General features: G+C 36.7%; 1 protein-coding gene across 8 annotated transcripts in view; it reads right to left on the reverse strand.

Annotated features, from left to right (window-relative positions):
- The window catches only part of LOC145674276 (BTB/POZ domain-containing protein 8-like), a 257,841-nt gene that overhangs the window by 202,587 nt on the left and 39,821 nt on the right, over positions 1-15,433 (reverse strand). For all 8 annotated transcript variants that reach the window (XM_081744118.1, XM_081744116.1, XM_081744115.1 and 5 more), the window contains 2 exons: positions 10,742-10,933; positions 9,089-9,252 (listed from right to left, as the gene is read on the reverse strand). In XM_081744118.1, coding sequence (XP_081600244.1) covers positions 9,089-9,252; positions 10,742-10,924 — 347 coding nt within the window. In that variant the 5' untranslated portion in view covers positions 10,925-10,933. The remainder of the gene's footprint in view (positions 1-9,088; positions 9,253-10,741; positions 10,934-15,433) is intronic.

The raw sequence follows: 15,433 nt of genomic DNA on the forward strand, positions 1-15,433 counted from the left end.
CGACCCCAAAAACTATGGATTCGACACTAATATTGCTCATTTTCGATCATTTTTAAATCTTTCTGCCCTCTCCCTTGCCTACGTTGTACCGTCAAAGTGAAAAAAAATCCTAGGCCAGAACCTCAGCTTTGTTGAAAATTTGACAGAGATCGGTCGGGTGATTCAAGAATTATTAAGTCATAAACATAGTAACTTTTAATTTCATATATTAGATAATTGATACCATTTACTGTGCTAGAGATTGTTATTTATTTTAAGTAGCCTCTGTCCCCGGTGTTACCACGGACAATATTTTTCATCTCATCCTCTTCTTGGGTTCCATTTCTCCTCGTCTTCGATACTCAATGCTAGTGAATGAAACATTTTCATAATTCTTCGCTCAATAGTTTAGGAAGCGTAATGAACAAAAAATTTCCATTCCAATCTTAGCGTTGGCATTTGAGAAATCTTGTCTAATCTGGAGCCTAGGATGCAAGAACAACACTTATACAAACATTCAAGATTCTACACTTGACAGTTTGGTAGATCTGGCGAGCAGAAAAAAAAAAAAAAAAAAAAATCAAGCCCTCCACCCTCCTGACGAGTCTTATTTCGCAAAATCTTGTCTTGAAATGTTTCAGTTTAACTTCCCATGATTATGCCTCCTAGGCTGAGAGACCGATAATTACGGCAAAAGAATGATGGAATGAGAAAATGGGAGGAAACGGGAGTACCCCGAGAAAACCTAAGGTTGGCCACCACAATCTTACTTAGCCGGGGATCGAACCAGGGACCCCATGCAGCAGAGGTAAGCACTCTACCACTGAGACGAACACCATACTAACAAAAATATCCCAGTAGTTTTGTCTTTAAAACAGCGTCTTACTCACAGGCACAAGAGGTTTTTACCTGGGGGATTTGAAAATTAAAATACCACTTTATCCAGCGAAAACAGTTTCAGAGTGCTGGTTAGCTTTCAGTATCTCAGTTGGTAATCATACATGTAGAGAGCTTGATTGAGGCACTGACAAATTAACTAGTCTAAGTAGATATTTAATGGTGCGTTTACGCACCTATTATTTTTATGGTCCAAGGTATACTCACCTTGAATTTACGAAAAAACGAGCATATACAAAGGTGTGTATAAGCTTTATTAACGACAAATGTCGAGCGTATACATACCAAAAATTCTGGTATTACATCACAGCATATAAGATATAGTCTGCATGAATCAAAAAAATTAGGGAATCAAGTACAAGACCGTAATTAGACAAATAATTCATACAGGCTAGATTATCGGCAAGAGTCTTTATGAAACAATTGCAACTAACGAAAAATTTAAGTTCAAATAACATCGGATAAGCTTATGGTAGTATGTTAATATTTCCACTGACCCACGATGTTGGCCGATGAGTCCATTCAACTTAGCACAGAGGACTAATATCAGACTCAGCTACCAAAAAAGACGTTAGAGAGGGTATGAAATGTACTTAAGAAATCGGTATGCAATAAAATTTGCTTTATACATATGTACACATTACCCAAGGAAAAAATATTTACCATTACAGAAAGAAATATGCTGTTTTCAAACACTGATTTCCTCTCCAAGTCCCCAACACCGGGAGTTATGAAACGTGTTAGTCCAACCGCACATTAACCAGAGAAGAGGGCAACCAAACCAACGTACACTATTGGGAGCAATGAAGCAAAACCTAGTACTGCATATTCATCCGAGCACGTACTATACAAAGTCCTCTCAACGTTACGATTGAAAGGAAAGCTTTCAGTTAATCTCATGTTTATGCTGGGTAGGCTCAAGGAGACGCATGGAATGGAGGAATGCATGGAATGGAGGAATGAATGAACTGGGAAGAAACTGGAGAGGCCCGAGAAAACCCACGCACACTATGTTTGTCCACCACAAAGCCCACTTGGCGCGAGCTGGGATCGAAGCATGGATTCCATGCACCAGAGGTGAACGCTTCTACCAGTGAGCCACCGCGGCCCCTAACGTTGTGATTGAGATACACGATCAAAGCACTCAGGTTTTCTCTGGTCATTGTGCAGCCGCCTTTAGATTGTGTATGGATTTCCCGCTGCTTTAAAAAGTGAAAGTGAACTAGACAAGAAGAAAACCTGGGAAAGTATACGAAAACCTGAAGCGTGGCAATAAAATAACCGTAAACTGGCAGCATAAGGTAAACTAAGACTGTGCTAATTTTGAATAAGATTCCATTGGATTTTCAATTGGTTGGTTCTATTAAGCTTTCTCACAGCTGAAGCTATGTGAGGCACTGACCAACAGCTGAATGCAGGATCCGTACGATGTGAGCTCCTACCGAAAATTTTATTTCTTAAGCAGATTTTATAGAAATCGAATATTGGATTTCCAATACCTAAGGTAAGTAAGCTAACCAGTTTTTACGAGGAAGCTCACAGTATTTTCAGCAAACAAATAATTACTCACTACTACTGACTTGTGTTGGTATAAGACAAATGGAAAATAACCTTAAAAATTAGCTGTGAAGATTTTATTATGTAATCTCAATTTACGAATGCATAAATTTATAAAATGTACACAAGAAAAATCTAATATCTCAAAAGAGGAATATATAAGTAATCAACATATATGAGAATCTTACCTACGACATCTTTAATAACGTTAAAAAACGTAATCCAAAGTGTACACTTTTAAGCACGTAATAGTCTGTAAGAAATTAAGATGGACTGAATTTGTATGTGAATGCAATGTGTTAAGTCATGATCCCTAACGATAAATCTGTCTGATACGTAAGGCATCTAGCAACATGAAGAACATGTCTCGACTCTCCTCACTTACGCACATACCGACCGCTAGGGCACTTCAGCATCGCCCTGCCCTAACTCGGTTAGTTAGCATTCGTGCTTTTTAGTGGCCACTTAGCATAAGTTACCTTGTGGTTTTTGCACTGGAATTTGTATAGCGTATATCCGGACGTTGTATTTATACAAACAAACGTTAAGCCCTTCTAAAATGAATACGTTCCCAAGGTATCCAGTAGTGGAACTCTACATACAAGAAATAACTTATAAGATATTAATTTCCTAATGAAAGAAGTACATATTACATAGATTAATGTATGTATCCGTAAACTGAGACAGCACAGATTTTAGTTGCCTGGTAAACAAAATTAAGTAAAGCCATGCAGATTATTTCAATAAAAAAATCCCGTAAACTTGATAGGTTTAAGACTTGTCAGAACATTCATTTAAAAAATCAAAATTGATTGCGCTTTTATCAGTTTCTATTCCAAATGTCCCAAACAGTTGAAGTTTTCAAATTTTCTTCTTAGTACTGCCTATATAATACTAAATTTCAGTTTCTATGAGTACAATACTTCGCAGAATTAATATCTATACTTGAAAATTCGAACGTAGGTACAACGATTAAAGAATTTGCATATAGATCAGTACCAAATATTGGTTCTCAATGTAGCAGAAATTATGTATTTATATAGCACTTATAAATAGCTTCTACCAAAAAGTATATTAAGGGATTAATCACAGATAAAACTCTACAACACAAATATTACTATTATTACTATCTATAACTAACTAACCCAATGGCCTATGGAACCCGAAACTTCAATGCCGCGTTCACAATGCAGCTCTCCACTGACTTCTATCCTTAGCTAACTGTATCCAATTTCTACTTTGTATTCCAATCTCTGCGAGATCCATCTTAATATTATCCTCCCATCTGCCCCTAGGTCTTCCAGTTAAGATTTTGAAAGCGTTCCTACCTTCTTCCATCCTGGCTACATGACCTGCCCACTTGAGCCTTCTAGATTTGATGACCATAACAATGTTTGGTAAATCGTACAAATTATGCAATTCCTCGTTATGAAGTTTCCGCCATTCCCCATTCCGGTTACTCTTACAAGGGAAGAGAGGGAGATTATATACCGAAGTGGAGGATGGCTTGTACACCAATCGAAAGCACTAATGACGCCTATTGCGAAATTGTAATAAAAATTTTCCGTATGCATATACTGTGCGAGTTATATGAATATACAGGGTGTCCAGAAAATCCGTTTCCATCCTTAGAAATCGCAAACAGTGAATCACATGCCAAAAACTGGAAAACACGTGTTTGATTATTTTAAAAGTACAACGTATCAAAGCAAAAAGTGTTGTCCCAGTGCCACCCACAAGGTCCCAGGAGGAGTCCAATTCAAAAGTTGCAAATGGTGAGGGGGTCAAGTAGCATATCGTTGGAAACCTGTTGGGAAACGAAACGAAAGAAGACGGAACAAGTCTCGCTCTCTAGAATTATCCTGTGCAAAATGGCCACCGGTAAAAGTGTCATCAAAAACGTCATTGTAAAGTCTATGGCCACCTAAAAAAAAAAAAAAAAAAAAAAAAAAAAGTGAGACAGATGTCAAAACAGGAAAACATATGTGTAATCATTTCAAAAGTACAATGATTGAAAGTAAAACTATTTGTCCCAGGTCCTCCATAGGGTCCCAGACGGGGTCCTACTCAAAATTTTCAAATGGCAAGGGGGCTCAAGAAGGATATCGTTTGAAAGCTGTTGTTAAATGAAAACAGATGGAACAAGTGTAGGCGCTCTACAAGTGTGGGCGTTCTTCTTTCTGTAGTCGGGTTTTAGTTTGTTTCCACTTCAATTCTTATCCAACGGAAAGAAAGGAAATGCCCCTACTGTGAGATTCTCCTCTTTGAGCCCAGTAATATCTAAATAAATAAAGAAAAGAAAATTAAGAAATAAAGAAAAGAACAGAAATAACATTTGACTTATTTGAGTATAGAACTGACTACCTAACATATAATGTGCAATAGTGGTACTCATGCTCGTTGTCTGGATTATGAAGTATAAAATGATTCAAAAAGTTCTTGCACCAGGAACAGCAAATACGTGCAATCTGTCTCACATCTTTTTTTTTTTTTTTCTTTCTTTTTTTTTTTTACGTTGCCATAGACTTTAAAATGACGTTTTTGTTGACCCTTTGACCGGTCGCCATTTTGCACAGGATAATTCTACACAGTCGAGGCTTGTTCCATCTTCCATTTTTCAACAGGTTTCCAACGACTTGCTTCTAGACCCCCTCACCATTTGCAATTTTTGAGTTGGACCCCGCCTGGGACCCTGCGGATGGCCCTGGGACAACACTTTTTGCTTTGATACGTTGTACTTTTAAAATTATCAATCACGTGTTTTCCTGTTTTGGCACTGGTTCACCGTTTGCGATTTCTGGGATTGGAAACGGATTTTCTGGACACCCTGTATATTCATATACCTCAAACAGTATATGCATTCGGAAAATTTTTATTACAGTTTCGTAATAGGCGTCATTAGTGCTTTCAATTGGTGTATAAACCATGGGTCTTGTTCTAAAATACTTCTTATTTACGTTCTTCCCTCAGAGTAAGCGACCATGTTTCGCAACAACACAGAACAACAGACATGATTATCGTTTTATATATCATACTTTAAGCTTCAAATTCCTCGACAGAATTCGTACAACAAGAGATTTTGAACTGAATAATAACACTATATCATCACAAATACTTCACACATACACTGGAGAAATGCAAACACTATTTATCAGTTTAAAAGAAATTCCCTCGAAACCAGAGATGTCTCAAAAGTGCATTAATCCAAATGCAAAATAAATTATGGCTTAAAATTTACTATTTAAACTCAAATCACCCTAGAATGGCTTATCTATCATTCTGAATTGTGCAAAATCCAGTTAAATATTATAAACTTTAGTCATATCAGAAAACAAAATTTCTATTGCTGAAAAGCAAGCAAGCAGAAGAAAAACAAGCAGTTCAAAAAGCTTCCTCTCAACTTGTACTTACGAAAGGCAGTAAACAAATTATTCGAGAAACAGAAATAAATATATACACCACTAGTCACATGAGGTTTGCTCCACTGGTCAGTTTGAGGTCGACTGTCTCAATTTTACAAAAACTTAATATAATTTTTGCACATTACAATATCATCGTAAAATAAACACTTAAGAAGTACTGTTACTATTTGATTTTGCTACCATTATGCAATCCAATAGTATATTCATGCTTTCCATGGTTGCCTATTTCTAACAATAATTTAAATTTCAGTAAGCAGAAGTTCTGGGGTTACTATCCCTCGACAATGACAGTAATGAATAGGGGGAGGAGTTGATGAAATGTCATCTTTTTCTGGTATCGCGGACACGAAAACTATAAAATACACATAATATTACGCTTGGCTCTGAAACAAAAAATGATAATTTTAAATAATTTTATATATATACAATGAAACCACCTTTAACGGACACCTCTATAATACGGACAGATTTTTTTGTCCCGGCAAAAACATATGTTCTCTTACGGAACAAACTCTCTCTTTTACGGACACACTCAGATATGGACGCGGAGAGCCCATTTTCCCCAAGAAGTTTTAATAACCTCTTCATAACGGACAAGAATTATTCCTGGTTCTGTGATATATTACAGTAGACAGTCTTTTCCACACAAGTGTATCTGTCATGAGTCTAGACCTGGTGAACAATTAAACAGAACAGCTTCAAGCTGAACTTGAAATTCCCACAATAAACAGCTTTCTGGTGGAAGTCCTAGAAAACCTTCATTAAGCAATAACACTCATGCAGGGCCATAGCACGCAGGTATGGCTAAGAATTCTATGCGAAAGATCTTTCCTTCCCTAACAAATTTAGTCCTTTTTGCTCCGGGCCTTGCATTTTCCCCGCTAATTTCATAGATAACGAAACAAACATTGCTTATTTTATTATAAAATTTTCAACGAGCAATTTCCTCTCTTACTATGTTGGAAAAGCAACATTTTTCTTTTACTTATGATACTGGAACAAGACTGGATTGGAGTTTTCCCGGCTTTTTTTCACTTTCTCAATAGGATATTCTTTGTGATTGGAGTTGGGTTAATAAAAATATGCACTCCTAATAATTTGCCTTTTCATCCATTCCTCCAACGAAGATATCGCGCCAGTACACAAACACACATCCGTCGTCTGGAATTCAATACCGCTTAAGTAACATTTTACCAGTTTTACAGGAGAGAAAAAAAAACTGTTTGAAAACTAGCTTCAGCCTCATTATACGCGGTATTGCTTTGAGAAAATAACAAAGCTATTTGTCGTGATATACGTGTACTACTTAACCAGATTGTGCGCCATCCTGTAGTGATTTTAATTGTATCAAAAACTCAAATCGCCCAAATTGGAGATACACGGTGTTGAATCTCAGACGACATGTTTCTTCCGGAACCGTAATGAGGATTCTCAGAGGACACTTGGTAATGAGTTTTATTATCCTTGTAGAGGTAAAAGCATGCCTTTTTCGCTAAACAAAAGAGTTTAGCCGGTTAATTGGTTCCTAACGTAAATTGCCATATACACATTATATTTTGCAGTATACGAATGTATCAACACATCCCCAAGCAATATTATTATTTAAAAGAAATAAATTTCTCCTTCATCCTTCCCAGTAGTTCAAATACGTACTAAATGGAGTATTTTCATATTGAATTTTACGTATTTACGCTCATACATAATGTATTTACTGTATATTACTGCATGCAATTACCGTTGTGAGAAATTAAATTTCTGTAACCTCTCGTAACGGACACCACTCAGTAATGGACAAAAATTTATGTCCCATTGGTGTCCGTTATTCAGAGATTTCATTGTATATATATATATATATATATATATATATAGAGAGAGAGAGAGAGAGAGAGAGAGAGAGAGAGAGAATTTTCAGCCTTTAGGTAATTTTTTTGAGTTTAGATAATTTTCGTGTCATTTTTTAGTTTCGTTGATTTTTTCTACATTTTTGGTATGTTTCAGCAATTGTTCCTTATTTTTTTATATTCTTTTAATTTTAGCAATATGCTCTAGACTTTGCACCGGGGTAAACATATTTTCTCATTAGATGAATATTTACAAGCGAAAGAAAGAGGATCTGAACTACAGACATTAGTCTTTGTTCCTATGTTACCAAGCAAATGGTTTCCATTTTCATTAAATGTTCCCAAAATTAACTTGTGTGTATAATATTTTTAAATCATTTTTGTCATTTAAATTCGTTGCTTTTTCGACAGTACGTATTTTGGCGGAAAGAGGCAATGTGCCCAGGAAGTCCCCCTTCCCCAAACGTGTCCTTAATTTTCACTTTCCCATTTTTCATACACAATTTTTGTTAATTCTATACAATAATAATCATGATTTACATAGTCACTATTTCTTTATGTCTGTAGTAACGCGCACAACATGGAAACACACCTTGCTACATAGTACGCCAAGATGCAGGCAATAAGTACATTTTACGCTGAATAATTTGCTGCATGTCTTAATTATTAAATTGTTTACATTTATATTTTTTGTTTGGTTATTTTCATTTAAAATCAAACTTACATGTTTCAACTAAAGAAACTACTGAAAAAGGGTGAAAAAGTACCTAACTGGCCCGGGACTCGAACCAGGGACCTCCAGTCTACCATACCGATGCGTTAACCACTACGCCACCCAGTCCGTTTCCCAGAACAGCTACTCACTCTCTCACTTTCGACGTCAGTGTTCTTATCTTGGACCATGGGTTGTATCACAGACCCCTGCTGTGATTGGATAATCCTGTCTCCTTATACCGAACTCTCTGCGTTAGAATTCGCACCTATAAACGATTTGGTGTGTAAAATAAAAAAAAAAAAACTTGTTTCCTCCTTCCATTAATATAAAGAAGATCTGTTACTTTTTTACTGGTATCGTGGCAGAATGCCCAACATTTGGTATGTTTCTTGTACTCCTTTAAAGTTACAATTATAAATTTAATCGTCATTTTCAAATGTTTTCAGGTCATTTTATCATGGCTTTAGGGCATGGTAACTTCCGAACTCATTGTAATAAATGAAATTTTTATTCATAAACTTTATTATCAATATACACTTCCAAGTTTCGTTCACGAATTACAATCAAGGAAAGACTTGCAAAATAAACACAAAATTCACCCAGTTTGCTTCTTCTCTTAGTCCAACATTCCAGTGTATCACAAAGACAGATAGTAATTAAAAATAGTGTATGCTTACTTTTCGCTGGTGAGTATGGCACAGAAGTTGTCCGCTATGAATTTAATGGAGGCTTCAAGAAGCTGAGAAGTGAGACCAAAAACTGGTTCTGCCCATCTTACATTAGGTAGTGTTGCCAAAAGTTTATCACAGGACATGACAGTATCGAGTACATTATCCACTGTCTGCAAATAAAAAAGAACAAAAGGAATACACATAAATTTCGAATTATTTTAAAATACTCAATGATACACTAACACAAATACAACTAAGAGGAACAATGACTTAGTTTTAAGAATTGTCGCCTGCGGTTCTATATTGAACAGACTTCAAAACATGGAGGTGGTTCTCAACTCCACCCGTTTTTATACAACGCGGTGGCTCAATGGTAGAGCGTCCATTTCTGGTGCTTAACGATAGCGTAGAAGCTGGCAGTGTGTAAACAACTGAGTAATTTTATTTCTGTCACATAAAGTGTGTAAACGGCACGGATGGACCTAAATTCAAACCCAGATCTTCGGCTTACCGTGCGTACACGTTAACCACTGCGTTACGCAGCTTGTTCCCTGAACAGTCACACGTCCTATCTCTTAAAGTATGTATTCAACCAATCAGAGTAAGAATCAAGGATGACAGATTGTGTCGCTGTTCAGGGAGCGAATTGGATAAGTAGTTATTAATGCATTGACACGGTAAGCCGAAAACCCGACTTCGAGTCGGTGTACAGGCATGCATTTTTCACTCTTTGTATTTCATTGAGTTTCCACCTATAAAGGAATTCGTGTGATATAAAATATGTAGTTTCATCCATTTATCATATGTAATTTATTTTTACTTAATTCCGTTAAATATCTAGCAACTTCGATGGACCTCCAGTTTTCGGGTACGAGACACCAATTTTAAACTACACCTCGTGTTTTGGATAAGTCATTAGAGGAGACTTCGGAGGGGGCTCACAAGAACAATGAATTCGAAGTCGAGACAATAACTTTTTTCAGTATAAGCTGAAGATTTGTATTTGTCCTCAGGGCCGGCCCTAGGCAATTTGCCGCCCCGTGCAATCGCATCATTTGGCCCCTCCCCTTTTTTCTCCAGAAAGAACAAATCTTAAAAGCCAAGATTTTAAGTATGCTACACCATCATGAACAACGAAGAGGAGGGAAGGTACACTCGCACTCAGAAAGGACTAAACACAACAAATACAATCACGTTGTGTCTGTTTTTTCTTTCTTTAAATAATAATCTATATATCAAAACTGTGATAACTAACTAAATGGAACAGGTGTTTGCTACTGTTCGAGAACTGAGTTCTTGTATTTAACAACAAGCAAACAATTCAAGCTGGGGTTTGTTTTAACTATTCGCTTTAGCACTGTCCATGTGATCTTAAACTAATGCGACCTAACCATGGTTTATGAATGTAGTATTCAAATAGAGGGTGAGGTTAGTAAATTTAACTACCATCATCATGAAGTCTGTTTCCGACAAGAAATATTTATTTTAAATAATATAGTTATGACAGTTTTTACCGTCCCGTGCAAATGCACGTGTTGCATATATGGTAGAGCCGACCCTGTTTGTCCTCAGTGTCTTCCATCGTATTATCCGTAACTGTGCAAAGAATGATAAACTCAACTAGTCGGAAGTAAAGCGTTAATTGCTAATTCTACTTACCATATGTACAATATGCTGATGATAACACTTTTCTATCAGCTCTCTGGGTAAAGAGGCAAACGATTTCGTTGGCCAAATTCTGACGAAATACTTTGTAATCCATTTTAAGCTTTTCCTGTAGATCTCGTCTAACCCATATGCAGCTGCAAGCGGCAAACATTCAAGGACACCAACCGCACACATAGTACATGGCTGAAAGAAAATAATCTCTTTTATAAGTTCTAAACAAATTATTTGAGCCAATCTCACAATGTTTTATCGAATATAGCAATAATCTTAGGATTAGCTTTGATTACCGCTTGAAACAGTATCTCTAAAGGGTATGTCTCATACATCTAAGAATCATTATTTGGGTAAAAAATGAACCAAAGAGTACGTAAACAAAAATTATGAAACTCTTCAATACAGGCTATCTGCTTTCTATTTTTTTTTTTTCTAAAGCAAACGAATTAACGGCAAACAAGTATTCCAAATGGTTTGAAACTCAACTGTTTCGTTTGTAGTTTAGCGTTCCATTTTATCACAGAGGTTATAATGAGATGTGAACCTACACTTAACGTGGGATTAGAACTAAACCTATGTCCTCCACAGCAACAGCAAAACTTCAAAACCACTAGCTACGAAGAAGCTCCTCTATTTGCTATCCCCGTGCTAACAGGTATGACCTCTCACCTACGAAATAACGTTTCTTTCAAGAAATGATATGAAATGAAGTAAAATCTTTCAGTTTAACGTCCCACGATTATGCCTTTTAGGCTAAAGAAGACTACGATTAAACCAAGTGAATGATAATGGTAGAACTGGTGGAATGAGAAAGTGGAAGGAAACGGGAGTACTGCGAGAAAACTCAGATACGACGTTGTTCGCCACAAACTTACTTTGCCAGGGATTGACCCAGGGACCCCAAATACCAGAGGTAGGCGCTTTAAAGGGAGAAACAATAGGTGCAAGAATTGTAGTTTCCTTACTCTCATTGTGCTACAAGTAGAGATACAAGGGCTTGGAAAAAAACCGGCTTTTTTGGAAAAAAAACTCGGTTTTTTCTGCTTCGCTTTTTTGCTTGGGAAATTTTGGGCTTTTTTGAAAATTCTGCTTTAAATTGATAAACCAGATTTTGTTTCGCTTCTCTACAACACAAAAAGTCATGTAATTAGTGGTTGATGCCGACAATAATATAAAACCTCGAAAATAAACCATGAATTTCGAAAAGATATTTCAAACAGTTTTACTTCTCAACATATTTACATTATGAATTCCAAAGGATTAACCAATGTATATAATAAGATTTTTTTAACCTCCTACATACAAAAGTAAGCAGGGTTGGCAAGATCCATGGTTGTTTTTGAAAATGCCAAAAGCCCGTTTTTTGGGGGGGGAGTTTAAACTAGGATTTTTTGGTTTAAACCACGTTTTTTGGGTTTAGATATTTTGCTTTATGTATTTATATTACATATTGACAGAAATAAGTTTGTTTCGCCTTGGTGTTATTATGCAACAACGGGGTTATGCTGGAAGAGGTCACATAAGCTTAAAGAAGTCCGGTCAGTAAATTTCTTAAATTGAGAAACTCCCGCCCTAGCCATCGGGAAAATCCCGTCATTACTCTAAATGTAAAACAATAACGGAAAAAATCCTGTTATTGCTTTGCATGTAAAATTTAAAGGTCAACGTATCATAATCAGTACGCTAAAACGGGTATTAAATTACAAATTCAGTGCGTACATATGATTGAAAATACAATCCAAGCTAATGTTGGAAGCTACGTAGGCAATCGATAAATTTTGTCAATTTATATCAGTATATTTAACCCTTTGGGGATCTTATCGTACATTTTGTACGATACGCATTTTTCATCGTACATTGCGTTATTTCTCTTCTATTTGAGCTTTTTCGTCCGGTTTTTTTTTTTAAGTCCAGATACATTGTAGAAGACATTACGTATGGTTTCAGACCGTCCTGCGTCCAGACATAGGAGGTGATGTCATAATTTTGAAATAGAAATTTTCCCTTATGAACCCTATGTTCATTATTTTCTGGCGGGCTTCTTTTTTCACGTAGAAGATTGAAATTTTGCACAAACATTCAGTCCACCGAGTAGTATTTACCAGATTTTTTGTTCCGATGTCAGTGCTAAAACAGGGGGGGGGGAACCAGAGGGGCAAAGGGTTGAAAAAAGGGATATTTTTACGCAAAAAATCCCGTTTTTCAGGATTTTCCCGCCTCACATACATGATGGGGACACGCGAGTCATACCGTCTGCAAGGCAGTTCCATTCTGAAGAGAATGCCGGTCGAATCATTATCCTAGGGTAATTAGGGACGTCTCAGGGATTTTTTGAAAAATATACTTCTATATAGGGAAAAATGGGGCATTGTCGGTATATATATATTTTTGGCGGGCTTATTTTTGAACGTAGAAGATTGAATTTTGCACAAACATTCATTCCACCGATTAGTATTTACCATATTTTTTGTTCCGATATCAGTGTTAAAACAGGGGGGGAACCAGAGGGGCAAAGGGTTAGAAAAGGGATATTTTTACCCCAAAAATCCCGTTTTTCGTCATTTTCCCGCCTCACATACATGATAGGACCACGTGAGTCATATCGTCTAAAAGGCAGTTCCATTCTGAAGAGAACGACTGTCGAATTATTATTCTAGGGTAATTAGGGCCGTCTCAGTGAATTTTTATCCAAATATACTTCTGTATAGGGTAAAAGTGGGGCATGGTAGGGAAATTTTTTCTGGCGGGCCTATTTTTTCACGTAGAAGATTGAAATTTTGCACAAACATTCAGTCCAGCGAGTAGTATTACCAGAAGTTTTTTTTCGATTTCTGCGTAAAAACAGGGGGGGTCCAGAGGGGGCAAAAGTTGAAAAAAGGGATTTTTAGACCCAAAAATCCCTTTCTTCGGGATTTTCCCCCTTTACGTACATGATAGACACACGTGAGTCATACCGTCTGAAAGGCAGTTCTGTTCTGAAGAGAATGATGGGCGAAACATGACCCTAGGGTAATTAGGGATGTCTCAGGAAATGTTTTCCTTGAGATCATAGTGTTTTGTGGTAATTTGGGGCATTGTGGGAATTTTTGATAAAATTTCTCCCGCCCTTACTATTCAAGATAGAAACTTCAAATTTGGTACACACATTTAGTTTACCAAGTACTATTTATCATATTTTTTGGAGGTCTCTACGTTCACACAGGAAGGAGGCAGGGGGGCCCAAATTTGGACAAAAAAATTTCCCCTCAAAATTTTCCCTTCGACATCAATTTTCCCTCTCCTGGTATATGGTATGGGTATGCAACTTGTACCATTTGAAAGCCAGCTCTATTCTGAAGAGAATGAGGTATGAACCATGATCCTAGGATAAATAGTGACGATGAAGTTGCTGCTTGACTGAAAGTCTAAAAAATAGCCCAAAATGCCAGGATCCCCAAAGGGTTAAGCAACCTTGGCGTCTTTATAAAACAACAGGCATTCAGGCATGCAGAAATATACAATTTAGTTTCGTTTCGTATGTTCAGGCTTAACATCCTTACGTAATACCGAGGTTATCAAGGAGAAGACTTTCGCTTAAAGTTACATCCGAACCGCTACTTTGTTTACGCATGAAAGAAGGGTTGTGGTTCGACCGAGAATTGAACATGGGACACCTTGATTAAAAGGTGAAAAGGAAATAAAACTAATGCAGATGGTTTGATGTGGGGAAACCTCACCATGAAGTTCACACGATTCGCATTTTTCGTTCTTTTTATTTTTTATTTTTGGTTTAAACCAGTTGTTTATTTAGAAAGAAAAACAAAACTAGCTGGTGTAAACCAGCCAACCCTAAAAGTAAATACTTATTTTTAAAAAAATACACAAATAACTAGCAAAATTCTATGTAGTATTTTTACTTCAAAATATTCCATACCCTCTTTTTGGAACAAAATAAAACATAAGAAAAATACTTCGATTTATATGATACACTTAAAGGTTGCACACCTAGAGCTTTTGGTTTTGTATATTCTTGAAATTCTACAGTTTTATATAAGCACCATCACGGTTTATTCAGTCCTCAAGTTTTCTGTATTTTTAACAAGAGGGATTCAACATATGAAGAGTATGAGGCAAGAACATGGTAACCCATAATTTTACTATTTTAAGAAATTAGAAATTTTCTGCTGCACAATCCATTTTGGAAGTCGGAAAGCTGATTTTTCACATAAGTCTATACATGAGGGATTAAACGAAGCGGTATGCGTTGCTGCCTATCTGATGCTGCGTAACTCAGCAATTGAAAATTTGTTAATTACCATGTTCTTGGCTCACACCCTTCATATCATTACGGAACTCTCCCCACCCCACCAACACACACAAAAAAAAGGACTACGGAATATATTTAAGTTAAGATAAATACAACTGCACAACAAACATGATTGACTGGAGCTTTTGCGCTTCTATCGAGAAGTCCGGAATTCAACTCAGCATTCGACCATTCTGACAAAACTTTTCTTCATTCCATCTATGAAGTAGAAATAGTGCGTGTACTGTGAGTTGGCTGACTTCATTTCTTATTGTTTTTAAATCGTTATTATTACTAATTACCAGCAGTGACGGTTTTGCGAGGGTTAGGGGGGGCAGTCTTTCGGACTGAAGCCTGTTCCCCAAAATTACGGAATGTCTAAAACAAACGAAATATCTATTAGT

This window comes from Thermobia domestica, chromosome 17, assembly GCF_964235325.1.
Source record: "Thermobia domestica chromosome 17, izTheDome1.hap1.1, whole genome shotgun sequence".
Taxonomy (NCBI): Eukaryota; Metazoa; Arthropoda; class Insecta; order Zygentoma; family Lepismatidae; genus Thermobia; species Thermobia domestica.